Source organism: Neomonachus schauinslandi, chromosome 16, assembly GCF_002201575.2.
Source record: "Neomonachus schauinslandi chromosome 16, ASM220157v2, whole genome shotgun sequence".
NCBI lineage: Eukaryota > Metazoa > Chordata > Mammalia > Carnivora > Phocidae > Neomonachus > Neomonachus schauinslandi.
The window spans coordinates 15050808-15078337 of NC_058418.1; the positions used below are offsets into that span (position 1 = coordinate 15050808).

At 39.5% G+C, this 27530-nt stretch overlaps 2 protein-coding genes across 2 annotated transcripts in view; one reads left to right on the forward strand and one right to left on the reverse strand.

Annotated features, from left to right (window-relative positions):
• LOC110590109 (zinc finger protein 14 homolog) overlaps window positions 1-27530 on the reverse strand; it is a 525303-nt gene that overhangs the window by 18869 nt on the left and 478904 nt on the right. The window contains exon 14 of the mRNA XM_044922190.1: window positions 17072-17076. Within this exon, the coding sequence (XP_044778125.1) occupies window positions 17072-17076 (5 nt within the window). The remainder of the gene's footprint in view (window positions 1-17071; window positions 17077-27530) is intronic.
• Window positions 9407-25617, forward strand: LOC110590099 (zinc finger protein 790-like). Its single transcript, XM_021700815.2, is given in 6 exon segments — window positions 9407-9734; window positions 17100-17181; window positions 18338-18461; window positions 18758-18853; window positions 23436-23482; window positions 23484-25617. Coding segments are annotated over 5 exon segments (1899 nt in total). The 5' UTR covers window positions 9407-9734; window positions 17100-17172; the 3' UTR covers window positions 25107-25617.

Sequence of the window (27530 nt, forward strand, 5' to 3'; positions counted from 1 at the left end):
GGTGTAGTCACTATGGAAAACAGTATGGAGGTTTCTCAAAAAATTAAAAATAGAATACCATATGATCCAGCAATTCCACTTCTGAGTATTTATCCAAAGAAAATGAAAACATGAACTCAGAAAGATATATGCACCCCCATGTTCACTGCAGCATTGTTTACAATAGCCAAGATATGGAAACAATCTCAGTGACCAACAATGGATGAATAAAGATTATCGGAATATTATTCAGTCATAAAAAAGAATGAAATCTTGCCATCTGTGACAACATGGATGGACCTTGAGGTCATTATGCTAAGTGAAGTAAGTCATATAAAAGTAAATACCATATACTTTCACTTGTAAGTGGAATTTAAACAAACAAATAAAAGCCAAGCTCGTAGACATAGAGAACAGATTGGTAGTTGCCAGAGACTGGGGGTGGGAGTGTGAAATGGGTAAAGGGGTTCAAAAGGTACAAACTTCCAGTTATAAAACAAATAAGTCATGAGTAGTAAATAATACTGCATTGCATATTTCAATGTTGCTAATAGACTAAATCTTAAAAAATCCTCATCACAGGAAAAACTACATATGGTGATGGATATTAACTGGACTTACTATGGGGTCATTTCAAAATATATACAAATATCAAATCATTATCTTGTACTTCTGAAACTAATATAATGTTACATGTCATTTGTACCTCAATTAAAAAAAAATCCTTTGGGAACCACCAAAAGGCCTTTAGTTAAGTGCTTTATACTGTAATTGATTTAGAGGTCCCAAGAATGAGAAGTAAAGGAGAAAGGGAGCTAACATTTCTTGAACTTCTGATGTGTACCAAGTGTTCTACACATGTCTTATTTCATTCTCAACATTAAGTGAGAATAAGAACCTCTCATTTACAGGTTCAACAGCTCACAGGTGGTGCAGCTGAGATCAGAAGCCACATCTGATACTAGAGTCCATGCTTTTTATACCATGTTACAGAGAGACCAGCATAGGTAAAATAATCTGAGAGATGATGTTTCTTTTTTTTTTTTTATTCTGAAGAAGCCTATATTTAAACTAAAGAGAATAGATGGCAAAGATGCAAAGGCAAAAACTATCTGACAAAGGACAGCGGAAGGTAGGGGGAAGAGGAAAGGACAATTAAAAAAGAAATATAATATGGAGAGAACAGTAAAAGGTACCATAAAAAGCAGAACTGATTGGACCAGAATGTTATTAAAATAAAAATTTTAGACAATAGATATCTACATCTGTACCTAAGGCTATACCTATTTTTTTTAATTTTTAAAGATTTTATTTATTTATTTGAGAGAGAGAGCGAGAGCACAAGCTGGGGGAGAGGCAGAGGGAGAGAGAGAAGCAGGCTCCCTGCCTGATGCGGGGCTCAATCCCAGTATGCTGGGATCATGACCTGAGCTGAAGGCAGATGCTTAACCAACTGAGCCATCGAGGTGCTCCCTTTTTTTTAAATTTTAAGTAATTACTACACCCAACGTGGGGCTTGAACTCACAACCCCAAGATAAAGAGTTGCACGCTCCACTGACTGAGCCAGTCAGGCGCCCCCTACCTAATTTTTATATCCCTACTTCCAAAAATGTATTTGAGGAGGCTAAGAATTAAAGAAAAAAAAATTTCTAATCATACACAATGGTCATAGGTAACAGGTACTCAATATCATAAACACAGGCTAAAATTATTACTATGACTGATCATTATTTAAAGTGTTCAGATTCCTGGCAGTCAATGCAAAAGGGAAATACTATACAATGGATTATATGGTTCCTATTTGCATAAGACTATTTACAGGAGATAAGCAAGACCTTGTTGAGAAGACTAAAACAACTGAGAGTTTCATGTTATTAGAAGATTCACCAAATTTCTACTCACACAATTATAGATACAATGTAATTCAATCTAAATCACAAAAGATGCTTGAGTGGAACCAAGCTATTTCAAAAAATTTATATGGAAATGCAGAGGAACACAAACAGCCAAGATACTCTTGAGGAACAAGAGGTAAGATGACTTGCTCTAAATATTATAAAGTCACAGTGAATAAAATATCATGATATTGCTGCAAGGAGAGAAAAATAGAGCAATGGAACAGAATATAATGTCCAGAAATAAACGTAGACATATGTGATCACTTGATTTTTACTAAATGGCACTGCAGATCAGTGTAGAAAAGATGAACTTTACAATAAATGATACTGGAACAACCGGATATCCATATAGGGGATAAAATCAAATTACATCACTACCTACAGAAATCAATTCCAGGTAGTGTAAAGACCTACATGTTAAAGCCAAAGAGTGGAAAGCTTTTAGAAGAGAACATAAGAAATTTTCATTACCTCAAGGTAGCAGAAAATTTCTTAAACAAACACTAACCACTGAAAAAGATTTTGTAACATTTAAATCCCAAATCTCTATTCATCAAAAGGCAACAGAATGAAAAACCAAGCCAGAGCAGAAGAAAATATTTAGTCACTATTATACAGAAGATATATATATACATATACATATATATATATATATATATCTTCTTTAATCGGAGAAGAACAACCCAATTAAAAATTGGAAAAACATTTCAACAAGCATTTTACAAAAGAGGACATCCGGTTGGGCAAGAATTTGTGTTCAGTTTCATTGACAATCAAGGAAATATCAATTAAATGTGTAATTAATAACATTAGACATCCACAAATTGGCAAAAATTTAAAAGTACGATGATGCCAAGGGCTGGCATGGATGTGGAGCAAAAATCTTTATAAACTGCTGATACAAGTAAAAACTTGCACAGTATCTTTATTTTTTTTTAAGATTTATTTATTTATTTATTTGAGAGAAAGAGCGAGAGCACACAGAAGGAGAGGGAGAAGCAGACTCCTCACTGAGCAGGGAGCCCGATGTGGGGCTCGATCCCAGGACCCTGGGATCATGACCTGAGCCAAAGGCAGACCGACTGAGCCACCGGTACCCCTTGCACAGTATTTTTAGAGAACAGTTTGACATTGTCTAGTAAAACTGAAGACATACAAACTCTATCCCTCAGCAATTTAAACACAATTTTAGCATATATGCTAAAGAAATGCAAGCACACATGTACCAAAATATGTGCAAAATATTCACAGTCACATCACTTATAACAGTCAAAAACTGGAAGCAAGTCATATATCCATGAAAAGTAGACTGGATAAGCAGTAAATTGTGATGCTATCATGCAAGATAATATATATACAGCAATGGAAAAAAATGAACTGTAGTTACAGGAAACATGAATGAAGCTCATATTTTTTATGAAAAAAGACACAAAAGAATGTCTATTCATACAAAGAAAACACATAAACTAAACCTATGATTTTGGAATTCATACACTAAAGTTCTAATGAAAGGCAAAGAAATGATCACAGTGGTCATCACCAGAGGAACACAATTGTTTGTGATTGTAAAAGGGTACAACAGAGGTTTCTTTAGAGATGGCTGTATTCTATTTCTTAGGTACTCCCTATTGTGAGTCTTTATAATTATGTATTAAATGGCACAAATGAGTGGGATATACCATTTCTGTATCTAATGTGAGAGAAAAAAAAAGCCACAGGCATTCAAATAAATATGAACTTCTAAAAATGTTTCAAATACTAAATCATGTGGGAAAATACTTAAATATAATTTTATGTAAAAATGTAGGTTATAATGGTAAATGTTGAATGAATTCAATTTTTAAAAATCACATTTTATATACATACATAAAACAGACCAGGAAGAAAATACAAAAAAGTTAGCATTAGTTTTAGCTGGGAATTGAAATTTTCTTCAAAAGATGTACTTCTGAAATTATTTAAAATAGTCATGTCTTACTTTTATAAATAGAAAGAAATAGTATTTTTTTAAAAAGACAGCATAAAGGAAAATTAAACCATTTGACAAATTAGTAAGAGAAAATCAGGTGCCTGTGAGGGCTTAGGGTTTGCAGCCAATCACATTTTCTCGAAGGGGAAATTCCAGGGATCAAATCACTTGATGGGCAAGAATTTTCAAGAGGAGAAAAGCAAGTCAAGTCCTGACAAAGAAAAGGGGATTTCAGGAAACAAGGGGAAACCACAAACTACCTTGCAGGAGCCTTGTGGATGTTCAACAGCCATTCTTTACTCCACTCTGGAAGCCTCTGTGCAAGCAAAGCAGAGCTGAGGAAGAAGAAACGAGTCAGGAAACATCAGGTTCTTCTGCGAGCCTAGGTCAACCACCGCCCGCCACCTATAAATGTAGGTCTAGGTCATGCAAGACTAGGGCGTCCTGTTCAATACCGGCATCAAGACAAGAGTAGGGTCACTGCAGTTCTGGGCAGAATCTGTCCCCGAGCTCACAGAGGTCCCCCGGGAGCAGAGCGCTGGAGTCACAAAGGCAGACAAAGGCGTCCCACACTACAGTGCTATACGGACACACAGTCCCACAAACTCAACCACGGGGACATAGGCACCCCCAAACCTAAACACAACCGGCTGCACATGGTCACACAAGCATACACACCACGGGAACAGACACAGTCACAATCGCAGTCATAGACACCCCACACACTCACATTCCCACTGCCACACTTCATGGGGACACAGTGACAACAACGAATTGACACGCACCCTACACCAATAATATCACAAATACATACACCATGGGTAAACACAATGACAGATCTCACAGTTAAGGCATCCCACACCCACAGTTCAACAAATGGTCATAAACACACACGCACCATGAAGACACCCAGTTTTACAACCGCGGTCAAAGAACACTACACTCGCAAAAACCCGGTCACACAATTAAACCTCATCACACATGAACAATCATAACAGCAAATCAAGCCCTCCTCCCCGCCCTCACAGTTCCGTACACAGGCTCACACTGACACAGAGACACAGTCACGTTTAGACACACACCCTCCTCACAATCTCCCCTGCTCAGCTGGCTCCCCTACACACCCCGCACAGGCCAGAGGTTCCAGACACGCCGGCCCCAACCCCGGGTTCCGGGCCACCTCACCTATGCCTCCTTCGGTAGGGTCGGCACCCCCTCTACTCTACTTGGAACAAGTGGAAAGCGACAGCTCCCACAGCGCCCGGAGGCCGTTTGCCCCAAGCCGCCAGAAGATCCCGCCCACTCCTCAGGAGAGGGGCTAGTTCTCGCGGGAGGGATACTGAGCCTAGAGGCATCTGGGAGTTGTAGTACAGATGTAACGACAGGTTGCTAAAACGCGGTCTCCTGCCTATCTCGACTCCCCCGTGGCAAAGAGCCTGGACTCACCCAAAACTGTGTCTTCCCGCTGAGCAGCGCACCGGGGGCTTCCGCGAGTGTCAGCTGACTAGGATTCCGTCGACCAAACTGTAGTCAGGCTCCTCTGAGCTCTCTTCTTGACTGGGTCTCGTCCTTGACCTGCTGACCCTAGTTCAGCAAGAATCCCAAGGCTTTTGATATTTCACCAAGCTCCTCTTAGTAATTTTCTATCCACTGACTCCATCACCCTGCCCCTTGGATATAAATCCCAGCTACTGTTATATATTGACTCGAGTTCAGTCTCTCTTCTCCACTGCGACAATCTAATAAAATCTTCCTTACCTGTTTAACTTGCCTGGTGCAGTTTTTCATTGACAAAGCCTCCAGTGCGGCTCTCTCAGGCTCTGACGACTCACCCTGCAACATACTTGGCCCTACGGCCTCCTGGGAAATGCAGTCCTGGACTTCTCCAATGGCCAGATGGACCAGGCCAAGGTAAGCTGTGTCCTCTAGGCACTGAGGTGAGGCCTGGCCACACTTAAATGCCCTGGAGGGTGCTCAGAATTCTGCTTTGCCCTGGGAATACAAAAATGCTCTTGAGTCAGGCTGCTGCGGACCTTGTCAGAAGAACGAACCCATATGTGGACCTGAGCATCTATGACCAAACCAGCCTGGGGAGTTTGAAAGGGAGGAATCTTCAAGCCCAGTCATGTATGTGAAAGTGGACAAAGGAGGTCCCGTCATGGGACAGTGGTGAGATTACATGTGGACAGGTTGAGGGGGGGAGGGAGGATAGTTGAGTGAAAGAGAAACTGCATGCAGGTAAAATTGATGAGTGTGACAGAGTGGGATCAAGATTATGTGTGGCTTTGTGAGGCTGGAGGGTCACATCATGGGTGTGTGTGTGTGTTGTACAGCTAGTGGGGCAAGAGTGTCTGGATCCCTGCGGGTATGTGTATGAGTATTTATGTGATCACCTGAATGTAGGTCATCTCAGCATGGGTGCCTGAGATGGTGGAGGAATCTGAATCCTGCAAATCTCATTTTCTCCTCAAGCTGATAATAAGGGTATGTCTTCCTGGAGCTCTGATTTTAAGAGGGAAAAGCTACATTTTAATTTATATAACAAATAACTTGTAGCATTTTTATATAAACGCTTAAGTTTCCACCATTTGTTCTGGAATAGAATAACAAATCAGTATGACATATTAAACAGGGTATATTTTGCTATAGGGGTACCTGTTTTGTCTACAGTCTTGCCCCCAGACATTTACTCTTTGTAGTAATTGGTAGAGCAAATTGGGGTCAATGGTAGGGTAAATGTTCGGAGATGTAATTGCTCAATTCAAGCAGAAGTATCAACCACAAAAGATGTTCAGAGGAAGCTGTAAGGGATGTGATGCTGGAGAACTAGAGCAACACGGTCATATTAGACATGGATAGCTCTCTGTATAATCCAACTTTTGAAAATAAAGTGCTGTCTCTTTTCCATTTCTGAAATATTTAGAAACTTTACATGGCATAATAGATTCAGCTTTGAGATAACAAGTTTCAGGTATTCTCAAACCCTCTGCCATATGATTGCATATGCTCAACCTTTAAGGTAAAAGGTTATTTACTTTGTTCCTCTTTATGTGTTAACTTCCTTAAAGGCCCAGGCTCGGTCTGATTTAGGGGATGGTGCTTGAATTAAAATTCAGTCTTATATCACTTTCCTATATATAGGCTATCACATCACCAAACTGGATAAAATCTTTAAGTTGGAACAAGAAGAGAGGCCATGGGTGGTGAAGAGAGGAAATGTAAAGTAGGTTCTCTCCAAGTGAGTGAGTGAGAACCAGGCAGATGTGCTTGGGGTAAGGCAGAATACAGATGTTCAGTGAGAGAGCTGACAACAGCCAGAAGTGCCTGAGGAATGTCAACATATCCTACCGGGGACTTGGGGGTGGGACGGTGTCAGCTTGTGCTTTGTCCTCAGCTTGCCTTTTGCTCCCTCATCAACCTTACTTGGTAAAAGGATCTTTGCAGATGCAATTAAGTTAAGGATCTCTAAGTGAGTTCATCTTAGATTATCTGTGTGTGACCTAAATCCAATGACAAGTGTCTTTATAATAGAAGATGAAAAGACATACAAAAGAAGGCCATGTAAAGACAGAGGTAGAGAGTGAAGTTATGCAGCAACAAGCTAAGGACACCTGCGTTTACTTCTGTTTTGTTTTGGTTTGGGTTTTTTGGTCTCTTGGGAGCATCTTGATTTTTTTTTTTCCCTTGCCTTTTCATATGCCTTAAATTTTTGTTGTTGTTGTTGAAAGCCAGACATTTTGTTTAGGACAGGAGTGTGCAGAAAAGCCTTAACATAGCCGACCTGAGAATTCTTATCTTTAGAAGGCCTGCTTGCACAGTTGGTGCTTGGCTTGCATCTAGAACTTAGTTTTCCTGAGGGGGGTCCCGCTATCTAATAAGAGTGGCTCACTATGCTTGTTTGTACAAATCAATAGTTTATGTTAAACACCTGCTTTCCTTCTGAAAGTCTAGTATGCACCTGGCAGAAGCTGCCTTTGTGACCAGCCCACAATAAAATCTCTAGGTACTGAGTCTCTAGTGAGCTTCTTCCCTGGTTGGCAACATTTCAAGTGTGTTGTCACAACTCGTTGCAGGGGAAATTAATATCCTGTGTGACTCTACTTGGAAAGGATCCTTGGAACTATGCACCTGGTTTTTCCTGGACTTTACTCCATGCACTTTTCCTCTTTGCTAATTTTGCTTTGTATTGTTTCACTGTGAGTTCTTCTAGAGAATCATTCAACCTTAGAGGGAGTATTGATCGTGGGGTCCCACAACACAGTACTAACTGAGGAAAATAATTTTCATGCCTGAATGGGCATACTTTTCCTGCGGAGTTTTAAGTTAATTCAATTAGGAGTTTTAACAACTAAGCAAGATAAATTCATGCAATTTGATTTGCATTTATATAAATTTGAAAGATAGATAACTGACAACCAAGATATTTGTGGAGTCCCCCAATCCGATGGGAGCCACCAAATGTGGGGTAACCTGAGCTGGTGGAAGCCTACTACACAGGCAGTGAAAGAATTCACCCAAGGCAGAACAAGGGTGATAGAAGTTTATTGACAGCAAAGCAGAGACTGCTGCGAGGCAGGGGTGGGGGGCTGTGGTTAAGGGGGGAAGGTGAGAAGGTATGGGAAGTATGGAATTTTTCTTTTTTGGTACCTGTGTCTACCCACTGGTCAGCTAGGGCTTATGATTCTTTTGAGGTGGGTCTCCTAAAGGGTCTGTTCGTATTCAGCCAGGGGGTTTCTGTGGGCCCTTCTACCTTACTGAGGTTTCCACTGTTCAGGTTGATTGCCTAAAAGCGGCCTCTACAATATTATTACCTTAACAGTCAGGCGGGATAGTGGTCAGCTAGGGACTGGGGATCAGAAATATCACATGCATAGGTCGTTTCTTCTTGAAATACCAACAATGTACTCTTCATTAGTATTGAGTAAAACTGAATGTACACATTCTATGCACTTTTCGTCAGGTACTTCCTATTTTACAATAAAAATATTTTAAAAGAAATTCTTTTTAAAGGCTGAATTTGAAAGTACTGAAAGAAACTACTCTGTCAGAAAACTTAGACATACTGTCCATCTAAATGATAAGCTCGGAGAAAAGGAAGCAAATTTTAAAAACTGGCAAATATTAACTTCAGCAAAAAAAAAAATGGCCAAGATATGAATAACATTTACAAAACACTAATGTAAGCTTGAATATTAATTTAAATCAAACTCTTTAAGGGTAATTGGAAGATGAGACTAAGGTAAGTATTTGAGGATGTGAGAGATACCACACCTCCGTTAAAGAAGGAGCTCCCATGGCTTCGCAGAGAAGGGACCCTCCTGGGGCCGGGCCCCTTCATCCTACCCCCAGGTCGATGCTAGGCACTGCCTAACGGGACCTTTCTGTCACACCATATCTGTCAGATGCCCAGACAGAGAACTCGAGCCGCGAAGAATTACACCCTTCCTCTGAGATACTTTGGCCTACGGCCCTGAACTACATTTCCCAAGGGCCATCGCGTCCAAGGCTACTTCCGGTAAAGGCAGCATTTGTTCATTTGTCCAGGTTCCCAGAGTGGGGCACACGTTTGTGGAGGAGCCGCGTGGAGGCCTTAGTGGAGTCTTGCGTTCTAAACGCGGCCTGGAACTAATAGAAGCCCTCTGCCACGCATGTGAGCAGTTATGAGGGCAATGGTCTTTGTCGCGGGAAAGGATGGGGGCCGAGGCCAAGGCCTGTGAATTGAGATTGTCGGCTCTGGGCTCTGAAAGGCTGTCCAGGCTCTGACTACGTTTTCCAATGCCCACCATAGCCGAAGCCGCTTCCTGTCCGCGCGCTGACGCTTTCAGGACCGTAGGAAGCATCGCGCCCGAATCCCAGCGGAACATTCTTGTAGAGACCGCAGGGTCAGGTAAGAGAGTCTAAGACCCAGAAGCGGAATGACTCCTGAGGGGCCAAGGCCACTGGGGAGGGCAGTGGGCAGTGAGGGACTGATGTTTTCGGAGTCTCAGGCTTTGCCAGCAACTGGGTGTGGGAGGGAAGGTGGTAGGGAGCTGTGTATGTGTGTCCGCTCCCGCGCGATCACGGATGGGATCTGTGGGTGCTTGTGTGAAACTGTTACGGGAGCGGGGTGTGGGGGTAATCGCTCAGGAGCTGTAGGGTTGGGGGTGTGTATGTGTGTGTGTTTGCATGCGCACGATGGTGAGGGGAGCTGTCCGTGATTGTAATGACCATTTAGGTGTGACTGTACATGTATATGATTGTGACTGCACCACTGTGTGCCTGACCGTTTGTGTAAATGTGGTAGCAGCAGCTGTGGAGCCAGAAACAAAGAATATTGCATTTAGTAACAATCATAGTTATTCGTAAATGTGTGGAGAGCAGTTTCTGTGGTGGCCGTTAGTTGGGTTGAGTTGGGTCATTGTAGAATGTGGGGAGAGGAATAGGAGACAGTGTAGAGAACATATCCCAAGAATTTCTCTGTAAATATGAGCAGAGAAATAGAAATAGAGAAATAGGGGAAATAACAACGTTGCAGTATATTGGTGATAATGAGCCACAAGAGAGGGAAAAGTAGAAATACAGGTGAGAATGAGTAAGCAAGGCTCATCTGTGTGTATGCAGTGCAACTCCAAGAATAAAAGAGGGTAGTAGTGTTGCAGAGAATGAGCCATGAGCTCAGGTTTTCAAAAAACAAGGGGAAATATCCTGTATTTGGTAGATGTCAGCAACAGTGAGGTGTGGTGAATTATAAATAATCTCATGGCATGAAATTCCAAGCTAGAGCTTTTTTGGAGGAGGAAGAGAGAAAAGTCTGAAAGCAGTAAGAACAAGGAGGATACCTGCCCTGCTTCCAGACCCAGTGGCAAGAAGCTGTGGCGGGTAGGAGAGGGAGATATTGAAAAGGCTGCAGAGTCCTCTGGGGAGAGCCAGGTTTCCCTTAGACCCAAAGGTGAAGGGAATATTCAAAAAGTGGTTGGGGATAGAAGAGGGGTTTGTTATTAATGAATTATGAATTCCAGAGGGCATACTAGAAAGTGTCAAGATTTGGGGAGGGATGAGAAGGGGGTACATTGAACTGATTGGGAGTACAGTGTCTGAATGGAGAGATTATCAGGAATCTAAGGCTTCTTATGATGAACATAAACATGGATACAGGGGATATTGATGCTTATCCTGGTTGGATTCAAGACTGTTGGAGAGGAAGTGATGGGATAGAAGGAGGTGGATTTCTGAGTATCCATCAGAAAGAGAGGAGCCAAGGATAGAAGCTTTAAAGGTGGTTGGGGTAGGCAGAATAATGCCCCTGCAAAGATGTCCAGGTCCTAATCCCTGGAACCTGTGAATATTTTGCTTTACAGGGCAAAGGGGACTTTGCAAACAAGATTAAGTTAAGGACCTTGAAATGGAGAAATTATCCTAGATTATCCAATTAGGCCCAATGGATTCTCAAAGTCAGTAAACCTTTCCCAAGGGTTTAGAGTCAGAGGGAGATAGAATCAAAGAAGAATGGTCAGAGATATGCAAAATTGCTGGCTGAAGGAAGGGAGCAATGTTGGTGGCCTCTAGACTCTGGAAAACATAAGGAAATAAATAATTCTCCCTTAGAGCCTACAGAAAGGAACACAGCCCTGCTGACACCTTGATCTTAGCCCAGTGAGAACCATCTCAGACTTTTACCTAACTGCCTAAGTGTAAGGTAATAAATTTGTATTATTTTAAGCCACTGTGTTTATGCTAATTTGTTGCTCAGTAGTAGAAAACCAATATAGTGGTATAGTGTCTTATCCTTAGTGCTATGGAAGGGTCTTGAGCCCTGTGACATGAAGGGAACTCAATCCCTATTGATAAAATTGAGGAATTCAGGTAAGGCACAATAGGCCCCCTCTTTGCTTGTAATTTCCAGTTTTGCTGCATTATGATATATTTTTTTAAGTGTTTTATTTATTTATTCATGAGAGTCAGAGAGAGAGAGAGAGGCAGAGGGAGAAGCAGGCTCCCCGCCTAGCAGGGAGCCTGATGCGGGACTCAATCCCAGGACCCTGGGATCATGACCTTAGCCGAAGGCAGACGCTTAACCATCTGAGCCACCCAGGCACCCTGCATTATGATATTTTTTTAACGTTGGAATTTAATGAATTTTTCTTAGTGATCTAATATATGGCCAGTCTATAGTGCTTGTTTTCCACTTGATTTGTCTTTGATTGACAAAAATGTATTAAAATACTCTGTGAATGAAGTTTTATCTTACATAACCTGTAGCTTCTGCTTTATTGAAGTTGCTGCTGTTAGTTGATATATGTTCATCATCATCATCATTATTATTATTATTATTTTTAGAGAGAGGGGTAGGGGGAGAGGCAGAGAGAGAATCTTAAGCAGGCTCCATGCCCAGTACAGAGCCTGATGCAGGACTCTATCTCATGACCCTGAGATCATGACCTGAGCCCAAATCAAGAGTTGGATGCTTAACCAACTGAGCCACCCAGGTGAATCTAGATATTCATAATTATTTTTATTGTGAATTGGAGGCTTTGGTATTTTAGCATGCTCAAGATCATAGCCCCTGCTTATTTTTTTTAATAAACAAATTGCTTTTCTTTTTTTAATTTATTTTTTAATTTTTTAAGTAGGCTCCACACCCAGCATAGAGCCCAGTGGCGGTCTTGAGCTCACAACCCTAAGGTCAAGACCTGAGCTGAGATCAAGAGTTGGACACTTAACCAACTCTACCACCCAGGAGCCCCTGCTTATTTTTCTGTTTGTTTGCATTTGCCTTGTATATATTTCTCCATAATTTGTAAAATGAACTTTTTATTGAAATTTATCAAATATATTCAAGTGTATAAATGATAATACAATAAAAAATTTCCTGAAATTTTCTCTATTCTCTCTTTAAAGGCAGAAATATGTCCTCTAGTAGTTTAGAAAGCACCCATGTGAGTAATATTCCCTAAGCTCTTGGAGCATAGAACTTTTTATATCCTTTATATTTGAAGGACAGCTTGGCTGCATATAAAATCTTCGATTCTGTCATTTATTTTCCTACAAGTATATTGGAGAGACTACTCACTATTTGGGGCTCTGAATTTAGCAGTGGAGAAGTCTAACAACGGAATTTCCTTTTTCTCATAGGTAACTTGATATTTTTATCTTGATTTCCCAGGGGTTTTAGGTTAATAATTTTATTAGGAAATGTTTTGGTACTGACAATTCTGAATCATTTCTCCCTGCAATATGGTGTGTGTCTTTTCATTATGTATATTCATGCTTTATTTCAGGAAATTATTTTTAATGTTAAAAATGTAGTTTTTAATATTTGTTCTCTTCCTTGATTTGGATTTCATCTGCAGGGGTCTGCTTATTTGCAAGTTGGATTATCTCTGACTTGCACTGTTTTCTTCCAATAATTGTCATCTCTTTCTTTGTTTTATTTTGCTCTGCTCACTAATTTCTGTATTCTTTGTCCATGCACTTTCTGTGGTATTTGTCATACCTTGTGCTTGTTTGTTCTTCATTTCTAAAGTGATTTTGCCTATGTTCTCTTTCACTTTTGAATTCAACTCTCACAGGGAGTCTGCTCATCACTTCCTTCCCATTCCTGAAATCATTGTAATATTTGTGCACGTAGTCTTGCCTCAGAGCTGTGATTATATCAGAAATTATTTTTTAAAAATAAATAAATAAAAATAAAAATAAATTATTATTTTACTCATACTGGAATGTTGGATAATAATTTTAATCTTCTCCAGTGTCTTTTAGGCAGTTTTCTTTATACATAGGGGAATTTTGGCACTCTTTTCAAACATATCTAACAATATCTTGGGACACAATGGTTCTAATTTTATTTTTTTTGAAGGTGATAGATTATCTCAGAATAGCTGTCACTGGTGCTTTCCTGTGAAAAAGTAGTTTTTAGGTTCTTCTGCCCAAGAGTTCTCTCTCCTCTGTTACTACAATGGGAGACATTTTCTTTAAAATACAATTCCTCTGGGGCGCCAGGGTGGCTCAGTCGTTAAGCGTCTGCCTTTGGCTCAGGTCATGATCCCAGGGTCCTGGGATAGAGCCCCCGCGTCGGGCTTCCTGCTCCGCGGGAAGCCTGCTTCTCCCTCTCCCACTCCCGCTGCTTGTGTCCCCTCTCTCGCTGTCTCTCTCGCTGTCAAATAAATAAAATCTTAAAAAAAAAGTAAAAAAAATAAATAAAATACAGTTCCTCTGCGGAGAAAGGGGAACAAACCCTCTTGCACTGTTGGTGAGAATGCAAACTTGGGCAGCCTTTGTGGAAAACAGTATGGAGGTTCCTCAAGAAGTTTAAAATAGAGGGCGCCTGGGTGGCTCAGATGGTTAAGCGTCTGCCTTCAGCTCAGGTCATGATCCCAGGGTCCTGGGATCGAGTCCCACATCGGGCTCCCAGCTCAGTGGGGAGCCTGCTTCTCCCTCTGACCCTCTCCCCTCTCATGCTGTTTCTCTCTCGCTCGCTCTCTAAAAAATAAATAAAATCTTTAAAAAAAAAAAAAGTTTAAAATGGAACTATCCTGTGACCCAGCAATTGCAATATTAGTTATTTACCCAAAGGATACAAAGATACAGATTCAAAGGGATACACACACCCTGATGTTTTTAGCAGCAGTATCAACAATAGCCAAACTATGGAGAGAGCCCAAATGTCCATCAACTGATGAATGGATAAAGAAGACGTGGTTTATACACACACACACACACACACACACACACACAATGGAATATTACTCAGCCATCATAAAGCATGAAATCTTGCCCTTTGCAACAACATGGATGGAGCTAGAGTGTATTATGCTGTGTGAAATAAGTCAGTCAGAGAAAGACAAATACTGTATGATTTCACTCATGTGTGGAATTTAAGAAAGAAAACAGATGAATATATGGGAAGGGGAAATGAAAAAAAGGAGAGTGAAACAAGCTATAAGAGACTCTTAACGGGCGCCTGGGTGGCTCAGTTGGTTAAGCGACTGCCTTCGGCTCAGGTCATGATCCTGGAGTCCTGGGATCGAGTCCCGCATCGGGCTCCCTGCTCAGCAGGGGGTCTGCTTCTCCCTCTGCCCTCTTCCCTCTCGTGCTCTCTGTCTCTCATTCTCTCTCTCTCAAATAAATTAAAAAAAAAGAGAGAGAGAGAGACTCTTAACAATAGAGAACAAACTAAGGGTTGATAGCGGGAGGTGGGGGGGGGATAGGCTAGATGGGTGATGGGTATTAAGGAAGGCACTTGTTATGATGAGCACTGGGTGTTGTATGTAAATGATGAATCATTGAATTCTATTCCAGAAACCAATATTGTACTGTATGTTAACTACCTAAAATTTAAATTAAAAATAAGTAAATAAAATAAAATATGGTTCCTTTGAACAGCCAGGTTTTCTTTGTTGTTCAGAACATAACCTGGTTCAGAAGGCCTCCTACTATCAGTTCTGAGTTCCCCAGTGTCTTCTCTGCTGCAATTAAAGATTATAGCCAGGGGTGCCTGGCTGGCACAATTGGAAGAGCATGTGACTCTTGATCTTGGGGTTGTGAGTTTGAGCCCCACATTGGGTATAGAGTTCACTTTTTTAAAAAATTAAAAAAAAGAGAGGATACAGCTAAGATCCCAACCTATTTGATGAAGCCGGTATTAGCCAGATACCAAAACCAAACAAAGCTTATCTCATAAGAATTTGAGCACAATAATCCTCAACAAAATATTAGCAGACCAAGTCCAGCAATGTATAAAATGAATTATACAACATGACGAAGTGGAATATATCCCAGGAATGCAAGGTTGTCTGAACATCCAAAAATCAATTGATGTGATACATCATATCAATAGAATAAAAAACAAAAATCACGTAGTCATTTTCATAGATACAGAAAAAGCATTTGACAAAAGCCAATACCTTTTCATTTAAAAAATATAAACTAGGAATGAAAGGGAATTTCTTTAACTTGGTATAGGGCACCTACAGAAATCCTATAGCTAACATATTTGATAGTGAATCTCTGAATGTTTTCCCCCTAAGATCAGGAATAAGACAAGAATGACTGCTTTTGCCACTTCTATTCAGTATTATACTGGAGATTTTACAGAGCAGTTAGGCAAGAAAGAAGAAATAAAAAACATCTAGGAAAAGAAGTTAAACCGTCTCTATCTACACATGACATGATTTTTTTAAATATAGAAAATCCTAAGGAATCCACACACACAAAAAACCTATTAGAACTAATAAAGGAGTTTAGAGAAGTTTTAAGAGGACACCTGGGTGGCTCAATCAGTTAAGCGTCTGCCTTCAGCTGGGGCCCTGATCCCAGGGTCCTGGGATCGAGTCCCACCCGCAACAGGCTCCTTGCTCAGTGGGGAGCCTGCTTCTCTCTCTGCCTGCAACTCCCCTTGCTTATGTGTGCTCTCTCTCACTCTCACTCTCTGACAAATAAATGAAATCTTAAAAAGTTTTAGGGCATAAGATGAATAGATAAAAATCAAGTGTAGGGGCACCTGGGTAACTCAGTTAAGCGTCCAGCTCTTGATGTTGGCTCAGGTCATAACCTCAGGGTTGTGAGACCAAGCCCTGCATTACGCTCTGCACTGGGCATGGAGCCTGCTGAAGATTCGCTCTCTGCCTCTCCCTCTGCCCCTCCCCCAATCAAATGTGTATTTATACATTTGCAATGAAGAATCCAAAAATGACATTTAGAAAACAATTCCATTCACAATAGCATCAAAAAGCATAAAATATTTAGGAATAAATTTAATAAGTGAAGTGTAAAACTTGTACTCTGAAAACCAAAAACAAGTATTCGAACATAAAAACTTGTACACAAAGGTTCATAGCAGCATATTTATAACAGTCAAAAGGTAGAAACAACCCAAATGTCCATTAATGGATAAATGGGTAAACAAAAATGTGGTCTAGTCATACAATGGAATATTATTCAGCTATAGAAAGGAATGAAATACTGATACATGCTACAACTTGGATGAACCTCGAAAGCATTATGCTAAATGAGATAGACTAGTCACAGTAAGTTCACATATTGTATGATTCCTTTCATATGAAAGTCCAGAATAGGGAAATCTATAGAGACAGAAAGTGAATTAGTGGTTACTTAGGACTGGGAAAAAGGGAGGGAGAATGAGTCACTTGGGTTTTGGTTTGGGCCAGGATTTCTATAGACTCCCTCTGATCTTTCTTCAGGGAAGAAAATGGAATTCTTAGTCCATCTGAAAGCTCTGAGGTAAACCTGACCTCTCCTGATTCCTTCCTTCTAGCTCTGCTTTCTCGGGACTCTGCTTCACCAGGAGAGGAGTCTAGAAGACTGATTGATTCTTGGAATTTTAAGTCATGGCCCATGTGAGTTGGAATTGCCTCTCTCCAAAATTATAATCATTTATATCACATCATATGAATACTTTTTTATCCTTAAGCTGCTTACTTGAGTCACTATTCATTGTGGTAAGTGATAGCCGTGAAACAGTCCACTGCCTTCCTAGATGTCCCTCTTCTCTCCAGCATGGCATTCAGCACCTCCCATGTCCTAATACTTTGGCAGAGCACTGAAGGAGGAGAAATACTTTTCCTTAGAGGAAATAGTAGAGACTTTCTTTTCAAATCTGTGGCTTAACAAGTTGGAACTGAGTGGGTCAAAGGGATACTCTACATGAAAGCTTTTATTTACTCTGTAGAATGGGGTGTTTCAATTAGTAAAGGTGAGGGTTGGTGTTGGTTGGTGTTCCGTTTTATTAGTTGGCAAAGTTCAGAGAGATCTGGGATCTTGCCAGGAAATCAGTGAGAGATTAATATTATTAACAAGACATGTGTTGATTGTCAGCTACTTATCTGAGAGCCCAGAGATTTTATACACTCCCACAGAAAATGGTATTCAGTTAGGAAGTGTGTCTTCTAAGAATCCCTTCAACTTCAGCTAACAGAAAATTCAACTAAAAGTAGCCTAAGGGGGAAAAAAAGTGTTTGTCACATAATAAATCTGGAGTTAGTCCTGTAAGCCTGGCGTGGCATCCCAGTGGTATCAACAAAGAACTCTTAATTCTGGGCTGCCATCCTGTTGTCTGGTGTTTGTCCCTGGAAGGTCATAAGGATGTTGTGACTGAACAACAGAAGATTTGAAGAGCATATAGGCACTCAGCTTCAGTCACACTAATTTCCATGTCATTTCCCCCTATACTACAGGCAGCCAACTTCAGTTTTTTGCTCAGTGAGTATACTGAGCAATATTTCATTTCTTCTCCCTTCTATCTAAAAGATTTTTTAATTTCGGGCACCTGGGTGGCTCAGTCGTTAAGCGTCTGCCTTCGGCTCAGGTCATGATCCCGGGGTCCTGGGATCGAGCCCCGCATCGGGCTCCCTGCTCGGCGGGAAGCCTGCTTCTCCCTCTCCCACTCCCCCTGCTTGTGTTCCTGCTCTCGCTCTCTGTCAAATAAATAAATCTTTAAAAAAAAAAAAGATTTTTTAATTTCACTGTTGATGCTTGGGTTGTTTGTTTCAGCAGTTGATGATGTTCAGGGATGTGGCTGTAGACTTCTCTCAGGAGGAGTGGGAATGCCTAGGCTTGGAACAGAGACATTTGTACAGAGATGTGATGTTGGAGAACTACAGCAACATGATCTCACTGGGTAAGATTCAGAATCTAACCCCAGAAGTTTCTGATTTCTACATTGTGAATTTTTGAATTGTCTTTTAAGTGTCTAGGGGAATTCCTGACTTCTTTCTGGGAAAATGGTTTATGCTTTATAAATTTGGTAATAGTCATCATCATTGGGAACCTCTATCTTCTCCATCCTTTAGAAATACTTCATGCCTTTTTCTTGCTCTTCCTATAATTGTCTCTCTTCCTTCATAACCAAGGGACTAGTTCCAAATTTTGAAATCTTTACCACATGGTCATTTCCTGTTTCTTATCTCTGATCAGGACTTTGCATTTATCAGCCAGATGTGTTCTCTTTACTGGAGAAGGGGAAAGAGCCCTGGATGGTTTTACAGGATGAGACAAGAGGACCTTGCCCAGGTGAGTGAGGGCTGAGCCAGCACAGGGACGCCATCATTGTAGATAAGAGCCCAGATGTTTAGTGAGGCCGCGGCATCTCTGAAATACTGGCCTCGAGTCTCCTCCTCAAGGGATAAAAACCTATGGATAAAAATCTGAGACCTAGAGTCAAAAGTAACCTTTCACCGTGAATTTCCAAATGACCCTTCTCTTCACCTCCAAATACCACTCTAATTCAGTACTCTTCAAATTCTTTCCCTCATGTTATAAAAAGGTGTCATTCTTTTTCTCCAGTAGTCAGTTTATCAATGCTTTGACTCAATTTCTTTCTATCTCTCTTTTTTTTCATTTAGATATTTGTAAATGTCTTCATTTAGATATTTGTAAATTTCTCCCTAAAAAAACTTTTGACCCCGTTTTTATTTTGCCTACTGTATCTTGAATTTTTCTTATTTTGCCTAAATTTCTCCTTGCTTCTGCATTTCCTGCACTCACTAATTCGTTCTTTTAACCAACATTTATTGATTTTCCAGTTTCATTTTGGGATAAGAAGAGTTAACAAAGAGTATATAACCTATTAAGAAACTTGTATTCTTTTCTGTGACTGGAACATGTCCATAAATTTTGGCAAAATAGGCTCTACATTAAGAGAAGGCCTGATAGGCTCCTTAGTTGAAAATCAGGATAATAGGTGAAAATGGCTTTTGGTTACACTGAATAGTAAGCGGCAGAAGAGAGTTTAAGGCTAATGAAGGACAACAGGGGCGCCTGGGTGGCTCAGTCATTAAGCGTCTGCCTTCGGCTCAGGTCATGATCCCAGGGTCCTGGGATCGAGCCCCGCATAGGGCTCCCTGCTCAGTGGGGAACCTGCTTCTCCCTCTCCCACTCCTCCTGCTTGAGTTCCCTCTCTGGCTGTCTCTTTCTGTCAAATAAACAAATAAAATCTTAAAAAAAAAAAAAGGCTAATGGAGGACAACAAAGAGACTGCAATGTCATAAAAGACAAGTCCAGGCTGTCAAGAGGAAACAAGGCGCATATTTGGCAAGTTGAGGCTAATTGATGAATTTTCTCTTATGGGCAGAACTCAGATTGAAGTAACGTATTCTTGGAGCTTCTTTTTTTTCCCCCACAGTATTTGTTAGTTGTTTATTTAGGAGTTTGTGGGTTTTTTTTGAAATATCAAGGAAAAAGGGCGCCTGGGTGGCTCAGTCGTTAAGTGTCTGCCTTCGGCTCAGGTCATGATCCCCGGTTCCTGGGATTGAGCCCCGCATCGGGCTCCCTGCTCCTCAGGAAGCCTGCTTCTCCTTCTCCCATTCCACCTGCTTGTGTTCCCTCTCTCATTGTCTCTCTCTCTGTCAAATAAATAAATAAAATCTTAAAAAAAAAAAAAAGAAATATCAAGGAAAGAAAATAAATTTTCTTTCCTTATTGGAATTATGGTTTTGAACTCCAGAGGTTATATTTGTGTTCTAAAATCGTTCTTTTGGGCGCCTGGGTGGCTCAGTCGTTAAGCATCTGCCTTTGGCTCAGGTCATGATCCCAGCGTCCTGGGATCGAGCCCCATGTCGGGCTCCCTGCTCAGCGGGAAGCCTGCTTCTCCCTCTCCCACTTCCCCTGCTCGTGTTCCCTCTCTCGCTGTGTCTCTCTCTGTCAAATAAATAAATAAATAAAATAAAATCGTTCTTTTTCTGAACTATCGATAGCTAAAACAACTTAAATGAACCTCCAGGATATTGTGCTGAATGAAAAATGCCAAAGGTCCCATGCCAAATGAATCCAATTATAGAACATTTTGGAAATCACTAAATTATAAAGATTGAAAATATATTAGTGGTTGCCAGGGCTTAGGGATGGAAAGGGGAGTGGTGGTCATAGTTATGGCTATAAAGAGGTAGCACAAGAGGTAGAATCTATGTAATAATGATTTAGGTCTATATCTTGATTGTGGTTGGTGGTGGTTACAGGAATCCACATATGTGATAAATGACATAACTATACATATTCATTGTGCCAATGTCAGTTACATGATTTTGATACTGTGCTTTAATTATGTAAGATGTATTCATCAGGCAAAACTGGGTAAAGGGTACTCTTTGCAACTTATTGTGAATCTATAATTACAGCTGACCCTTGAACAACTTGAGGGTTTAGGGATGCCAACCTTTGCACAGTCAAAAATTCATGTAGGGGCACCTGGGTGGCTCAGTTGGTTAAGTGTCTGACTCGGTTTTGGCTCAGGACATGATCTCAGGGTCATGAGATCGAGCACTGCTTCAGGCTCTGTGCTCAGTAGGGAGTCTGCTTAAGATTCTCTCCCTCTCCCGGGGTGCCTGGGTGTCTCAGTCGTTAAGCATCTGCCTTCGGCTCAGGTCATGATCCCAGGGTCCTGGGATCGAGCCCCACATCGGGCTCCCTGCTCCACGGGAAGCCTGCTTCTCCCTCTCCCATTCCCCCTGCTTGTGTTCCCTCTCTCGCTGTGTCTCTCTCTGTCAAATAAATAAATAAAATCTTTAAAAAAAAAAAAAAAGATTCTCTCCCTTTCCCTCTGCCCCTCCCCCACTTGCTTGAGCACTCTCTCTCTCTGTAAAATAAATAAATCCTTTAAAAAATTAATGTATAAATTTTAACTTCCCAAAAACTTAACTACTAGTAGCTTACTGTTGACTGGAAACCTTGCTGATAACATAAATTAACATATACTTTATATGTTATATGTGTTATATAATGGACTCTTAAAGTAAGCTAGAGAAAAGAAAATGTTATTAAGAAAATCATAAGAGGGGCACCTGGGTGGCTCAGTCGTTAAGCGTCTGCCTTCAGCTCAGGTCATGATCTCGGGGTCCTGGGATCGAGCCCCGCATCGGGCTCGCTACTCCGCGGGAAGCCTGCTTCTCCCTCTCCCACTCCCCCTGCTTGTGTTCCCTCTCTCGCTGTGTCTCTCTCTGTCAAATAAATAAATAAAATCTTAAAAAAAAAAGAAAATCATAAGAAAGAAACCATAAATTTACAATGCTGGAAAAAAACCCATGTGTTAAGTGGACCTGTGTGGTTTAAACCTGTGTTGTTCCAGGGTCAACTGTATTTCAAAATAAAAGTTTTTATAACATAGTATGTTTTCCCAATCCTCTCGATAAATCTCTTTAAAAAACATATTAATATCTCTAATGTCATACAGAAAAATAAGCGCTCAGTCAAGCTCAGTAATTTTCTCATAACCTAAAGATGGTGTTAGTAAACAGAACTGAGCCTGAAACTGTAGTCTGTCCTTTTTCTGCTACAATACACTATTACTTACACATGTAACTGAACTGCCTTTCAACTTACTCTGTCACTGCTAGAGTACTTGCTCCGTTCCCGGCTCTACTCCCAAGAAAAATTTATAACATAACCACATGACAGTTTCATCAAATCTGGCACATATCAAAAATGAGTCACAGAGTGGTCCTACTTATTCCTAGCTCATGCCAGACTCTTTGCCCTTGGCAACTTCTCAAACTATTTTCCTTTTTGAACTATCACCCAATCACCCATAATTATGTCCTTTAACCTAATGCAACACACCTGTGTTACTGAGTTCCTACTGTCTATTAACTCTAGACTAGATTACTTCCCACATATTAGACTGATACTCTATTTCCCAACATTACTGTTTTTAAGCTCAGAATTATATAAGACATTCATCATAGTATCTTCCATAGTACTTGAAAATTTGTAGATACTTTCTGTAATATTTTCAGTGGCCTTGCATAGAAGGGAAAGGAAGAGGAGACCTAGGGAAGGGCTTGAAAGCATAAAGCAGAATGGATGAGCAATACTATAAACTCAAGAATAAAGAAAACAAAAGCACCTTGGTTGGAGTCATGTGACAAAAAGATGGCTTGGCTATGCACCATGGAGGAAATGAGCAGGGTGGAGTCTTTGCAAAGGCAAATTGAAAATGATTAAGTAGGCATGATTACATTTCTGCATATTTGTCTTTGAGTTAGTTTAGATATGCTTTTGTTTCCTCCTATCTGTACAGAAAGTAATATGGAAGCAGTTTATGAACTCATTTCAGTAAAGATGGAAGCAACTAGACAGTGAAGTGTATTACATTATTATATGATTAAATGATCCCAGTTGTGCTTCCTGGTACTTGGTTTTTGTAAGATCCTTTACTCCACCCTAAATTCCCCCCATTTCTTCCTTTTTTTTTTTTTTTGTCTTGTAATGTATTTTTTACACAATTATGTTTTTAATGCCTAATATATGCTAAGGGTTGATTTACCATACTGAGTGAAACAGTCTTATCTTTACATTGGCATTCCGTGACTGGGTGGTACCTGAATAACCTTTTTTTTTTTTTTAAATTGAACTGCTCAGATGAATTTGACTAAAACAAAGCTTTTATATATCTAATCACTCACCTTAACTTTTATTAGTTCTCTTTAATTTCTATTTATTTTTTGCCCCTTTTTCATATTGCCCAGAATTTGAGAATTTCTTAAGTCATTCACTTCTTGTGTGCCTTACGTATTTTAGGATTTGCTTTTTATATCTACATTGGACATTTTGATTCTTTTTGAACAGTAAAACAGTATGAATTTATCTTCTTATCTTTCAGACATGCAGTCCAGATGTCAGAGCAAGAAGTTATCACAAAAAAAAGGTCACTTTTGAGAGAGAATTGACTCAATTGGAAATTTGTAAAAAACACAGCCTTGAATATTTGTGTTTTAGGGGTGATTGGGAAAGCAAAGGTCAGTTTGAAACACAACATGAAAATCAGGAAGAATGTTTTAAGCAGGTTATACTCGCTGGTGAAAAAATGTCCACTTCTAAACATCACACAGCTTTTAATGTACATCACAAACAGAATACAGGAAAGAAACTGAATGAATTTAAAGAATGTGGGAAAGCCTTTCCTTCTGGCTCAGACTGTACTCAACATCAAGTAATTCACACGAGGGAGAAATTTTGTGAAGATAAGGAATATGAGAAGACCTTTCTTTCTGATTCAGAACTTACTCAATATCAGACAGTTCACACTGCTAAGAAAACTTATGAATGTAAAGAATGTGGGAAGGCGTTTAGTTTGCGTTCAAGTCTTACTGGTCATAGGAGGATTCATACTGGTGAAAAACCTTTTAAATGTAAGGAATGTGGGAAGGCCTTTAGATTTCATTCACAACTTAGTGTCCATAAGCGTATTCATACTGGTGAGAAGTCTTATGAATGTAAGGAATGTGGGAAGGCCTTTAGTTGTGGCTCAGATCTTACACGACATCAGAGAATTCATACTGGTGAGAAACCCTATGAATGTAATGAATGTAGGAAGGCCTTTAGTCAGCGATCACATCTTACTAAACATCAGAGAATTCACACTGGTGAAAAACCTTATGAATGTAAGGAGTGTGGAAAAGCTTTTACTCGTGGCTCACACCTAACTCAACATCAGAGAACTCACACTACTGAGAAATCTCATGAATGTAAGGAATGTGGAAAAGCCTTTATTCGTGGTTCAAATCTTGCTCAACATCAGAATGTTCATGTTGGTAGGAAACCCTATGAATGTGAGAAATGCGGAAAAGCCTATATCTGGAGTTCACACCTTGCTCGACATCAACAAATTCATACTGGTAGGAAACCACATGAATGTAAGCAATGTGGGAAGACATTTATTTGGGCCTCATATCTTGCTCAACATGAGAAAATTCATAATGAGAGGAAAGTCTATGAATGTAAGGAATGTAGAAAGACCTTTCTTCATGGCTCAGAGTTTAATCGACATCAAAAAATTCATACTGGTGAGAGAAACTATGAATGTAAGGAATGTGGAAAGACCTTTTTTCGTGGTTCAGAACTTAATCGACATCAGAAAATCCATACTGGAAAGAGACCATATGAATGTGAAGAATGTGGAAAAGCCTTTCTCTGGGGTTCACAACTTACTCGACATCAGAGAATACATACTGGTGAGGAACCTTATGTATGTAAGGAATGTGGGAAATCTTTTATCTGGGGCTCACAACTTACACGACATAAGAAAATTCATACTGATACAGATTCCTATGAATGTAAGAAAAGTAGCCAGATCTTTGGTCATCATCCATATTTTACTGAACAGAAAATTCACAATGGTAAGAATCTCTATCAATGGAAAGACTATGGGAACACCTTTAGTCAGGGCTCAGACTTTGCTCAACACCAGGGTATTTACACTTTAGAGAAATCCTATGAATATAAAAATTTTGAGACATTTTCTCCAAGCTCTCACTTTATGTCACTCTTATAAAATCTTATGATATAAAAATATTCATGACTCATTAATTGATGTCTGTTAACTTCTTCTTTTGAGAAACCCCACAAGTATAAGTAATACTGGAAGACTGTCAGAGCACATAACACACTCAACAGCAGAGAATTCATAATGCAATCTGTATTAATACAGGAAAGCATTTACTGAATAATTTCCCATTTGGAATACCAGAGTAAAACCCTATGAATAAGATGACCCTGTGACTCTCTTTTGAATCATTCTTAAAGCATTCTCCACATCATTGATATTATTCTGCATAGAATTTAAATCTAACTCGTGTAGGGCAACCTTCCATCACTTTTTAAATCTTGTTACACTTTCACAGAATTACACCAAAGGTGAATTTCTGTTACGTAATTAATCTTGGAAAGCCTTGAGCTATGTCATACAACTTCTTTGGTATGCCTTAGTTCCAACATATCTGTATTTTTTGGAAAGTAACTCAAATCTGTGTCTGTTTCCTTACTTATTTGATTATAAGGGTTAAATGAGCTTGACAACTTAAATGATGTCATGACCATCATTAATATTAGTATTAGACCATTTCTATGAGATAAAGACCTTGACAATATAATGAATATAGACAAATATGCCATCTGTATATGTATCTTATTGAACAGTAGGATAATTCTGAAGAAAAACCAGTAAAACAGAATGAAGGGAAGAAAGCTTTGAATCAGTATTCATTTGCTGCACCAAAAAATCCGTACTGTAAAGAAAGCCTTACGGTTTTAATGAAAATGGGGTAGTTGAGTGCTCAGCAATGTTTTTTGTTTTGTTTTTGAAGGCATTTGGAAGTGATTTGTCTCTAACAAATTTCTAAAGCCAAATGTCCTATTCATTTTATCACCACAGTTAAAATTTAGAAATTAGAAAATGGCCAAATGAATCCTGACCTCTTGGAAATTTATCAATAATTATCAAAGTAATAAGCAAATCAAAAAAATTACAGGCTATTTAGTTATGAATGATAATGAAACTCCTATATATCAAATCCTATGAACATGACCATGGCAGTTCTCAATGGAAATTATGTAGATAACTAAAACAATTGAGGGCAGTTTACCTCTTGTCACCATTGTATCTCCACACTTATGAAAGTGCCTGTTACGTTGTGGAGTCCAAATATTTGTCAAATTAAATAATGATTACTGAACTAAACAAGCTAATGCCCCAATGGGTGTTTGAATTAATGGAGAGTTTTAATTAAAATTTTTGCTTTATAGCAAAAATCATGGAATAAAGAACAATACAAAAGGTTTTTTTATTTTAGGTCAAAATGTTTCTTTGACGAAAACTATTATTACTAAACTTTGGCAATGCCTTCACATTATAAGAAAGAATTCTGATATATGTTTTAGAGGATATTTTTAATGGTAATATAAATAGATGTAAGCCTTATTAGATCCAACTTTTAAATAGAGTATGGTTTGTTTTCTAGGAAAACATTTTAAATGATTAAATTTCAAGAGTAACTGAAAGGGGCCAAAAAAATTTAACAATTGGAAAAAATAATCTTTAAAAACCATGTAGGAGCAGATAATTGTACAGGCTGCCCCCTGAAGGAACAGAAAATCCTATGGAAAAAATGCGAGCAGATGCTAAAGACTAACATAATTCTGATTAATAAAATGAGATGTTAAGTAGCCCTTGAACAACAAATTCCAGAATAATTTCACTCATGAACATACATAGAAAAAACTAACACAGTAGTCAAATGACATTTACCCAGGATGTTTAAACTCTGATCTGGATGGGTGATAATTCTGTAGTTTACACATAACTGCAAGATATCAATGATGAAGATGTACCTTATCAGTTCAGTACTTGATTTATTCTAAGAGTATTTTCTTGGTACCTTTTAGTATTATGTAAGTTAAAGAATGCTGAGCTTATATACATGTATTTAGCACATTTATAATTTGGTTCTTTAACAGTAGCTAAACAGTATTAGGGAACAGTAGTTCCCTCCCAAATTACTGTCTTCTGTGGAATTTCTCAACTCACATGGGAAAAATGAATTTTTTTTGTTATATTACTTTGTTGTAATAAACCAGCCATTTTCATTCATGCTGACTATTTCTTTTAAGGTGATGAATCCACTGAGAAAAATAACTTTCTGGAAATCCATATACAGATAAATATGGGGCATTCCTTTTTCCTTTTGCCTTGACTTCTGTGTTGAGTTTAGTATCGGTGTGCATATCAGGTACTCCTTTCTCCCTCATTGTGAATTCCTGGATCTCCTTGAATGCCTACGGTACATGTTTCTTGAACCCCTTTCCATTGGTATGTTTGTGAATTTTGATAATGTCTTCTCTAGTCTACCTTAGAGATGACAGAACATTTCTTAGTTTTTCCCTAACCACCTTTCTTGGAAGGAACCATTCTGCTAGAATC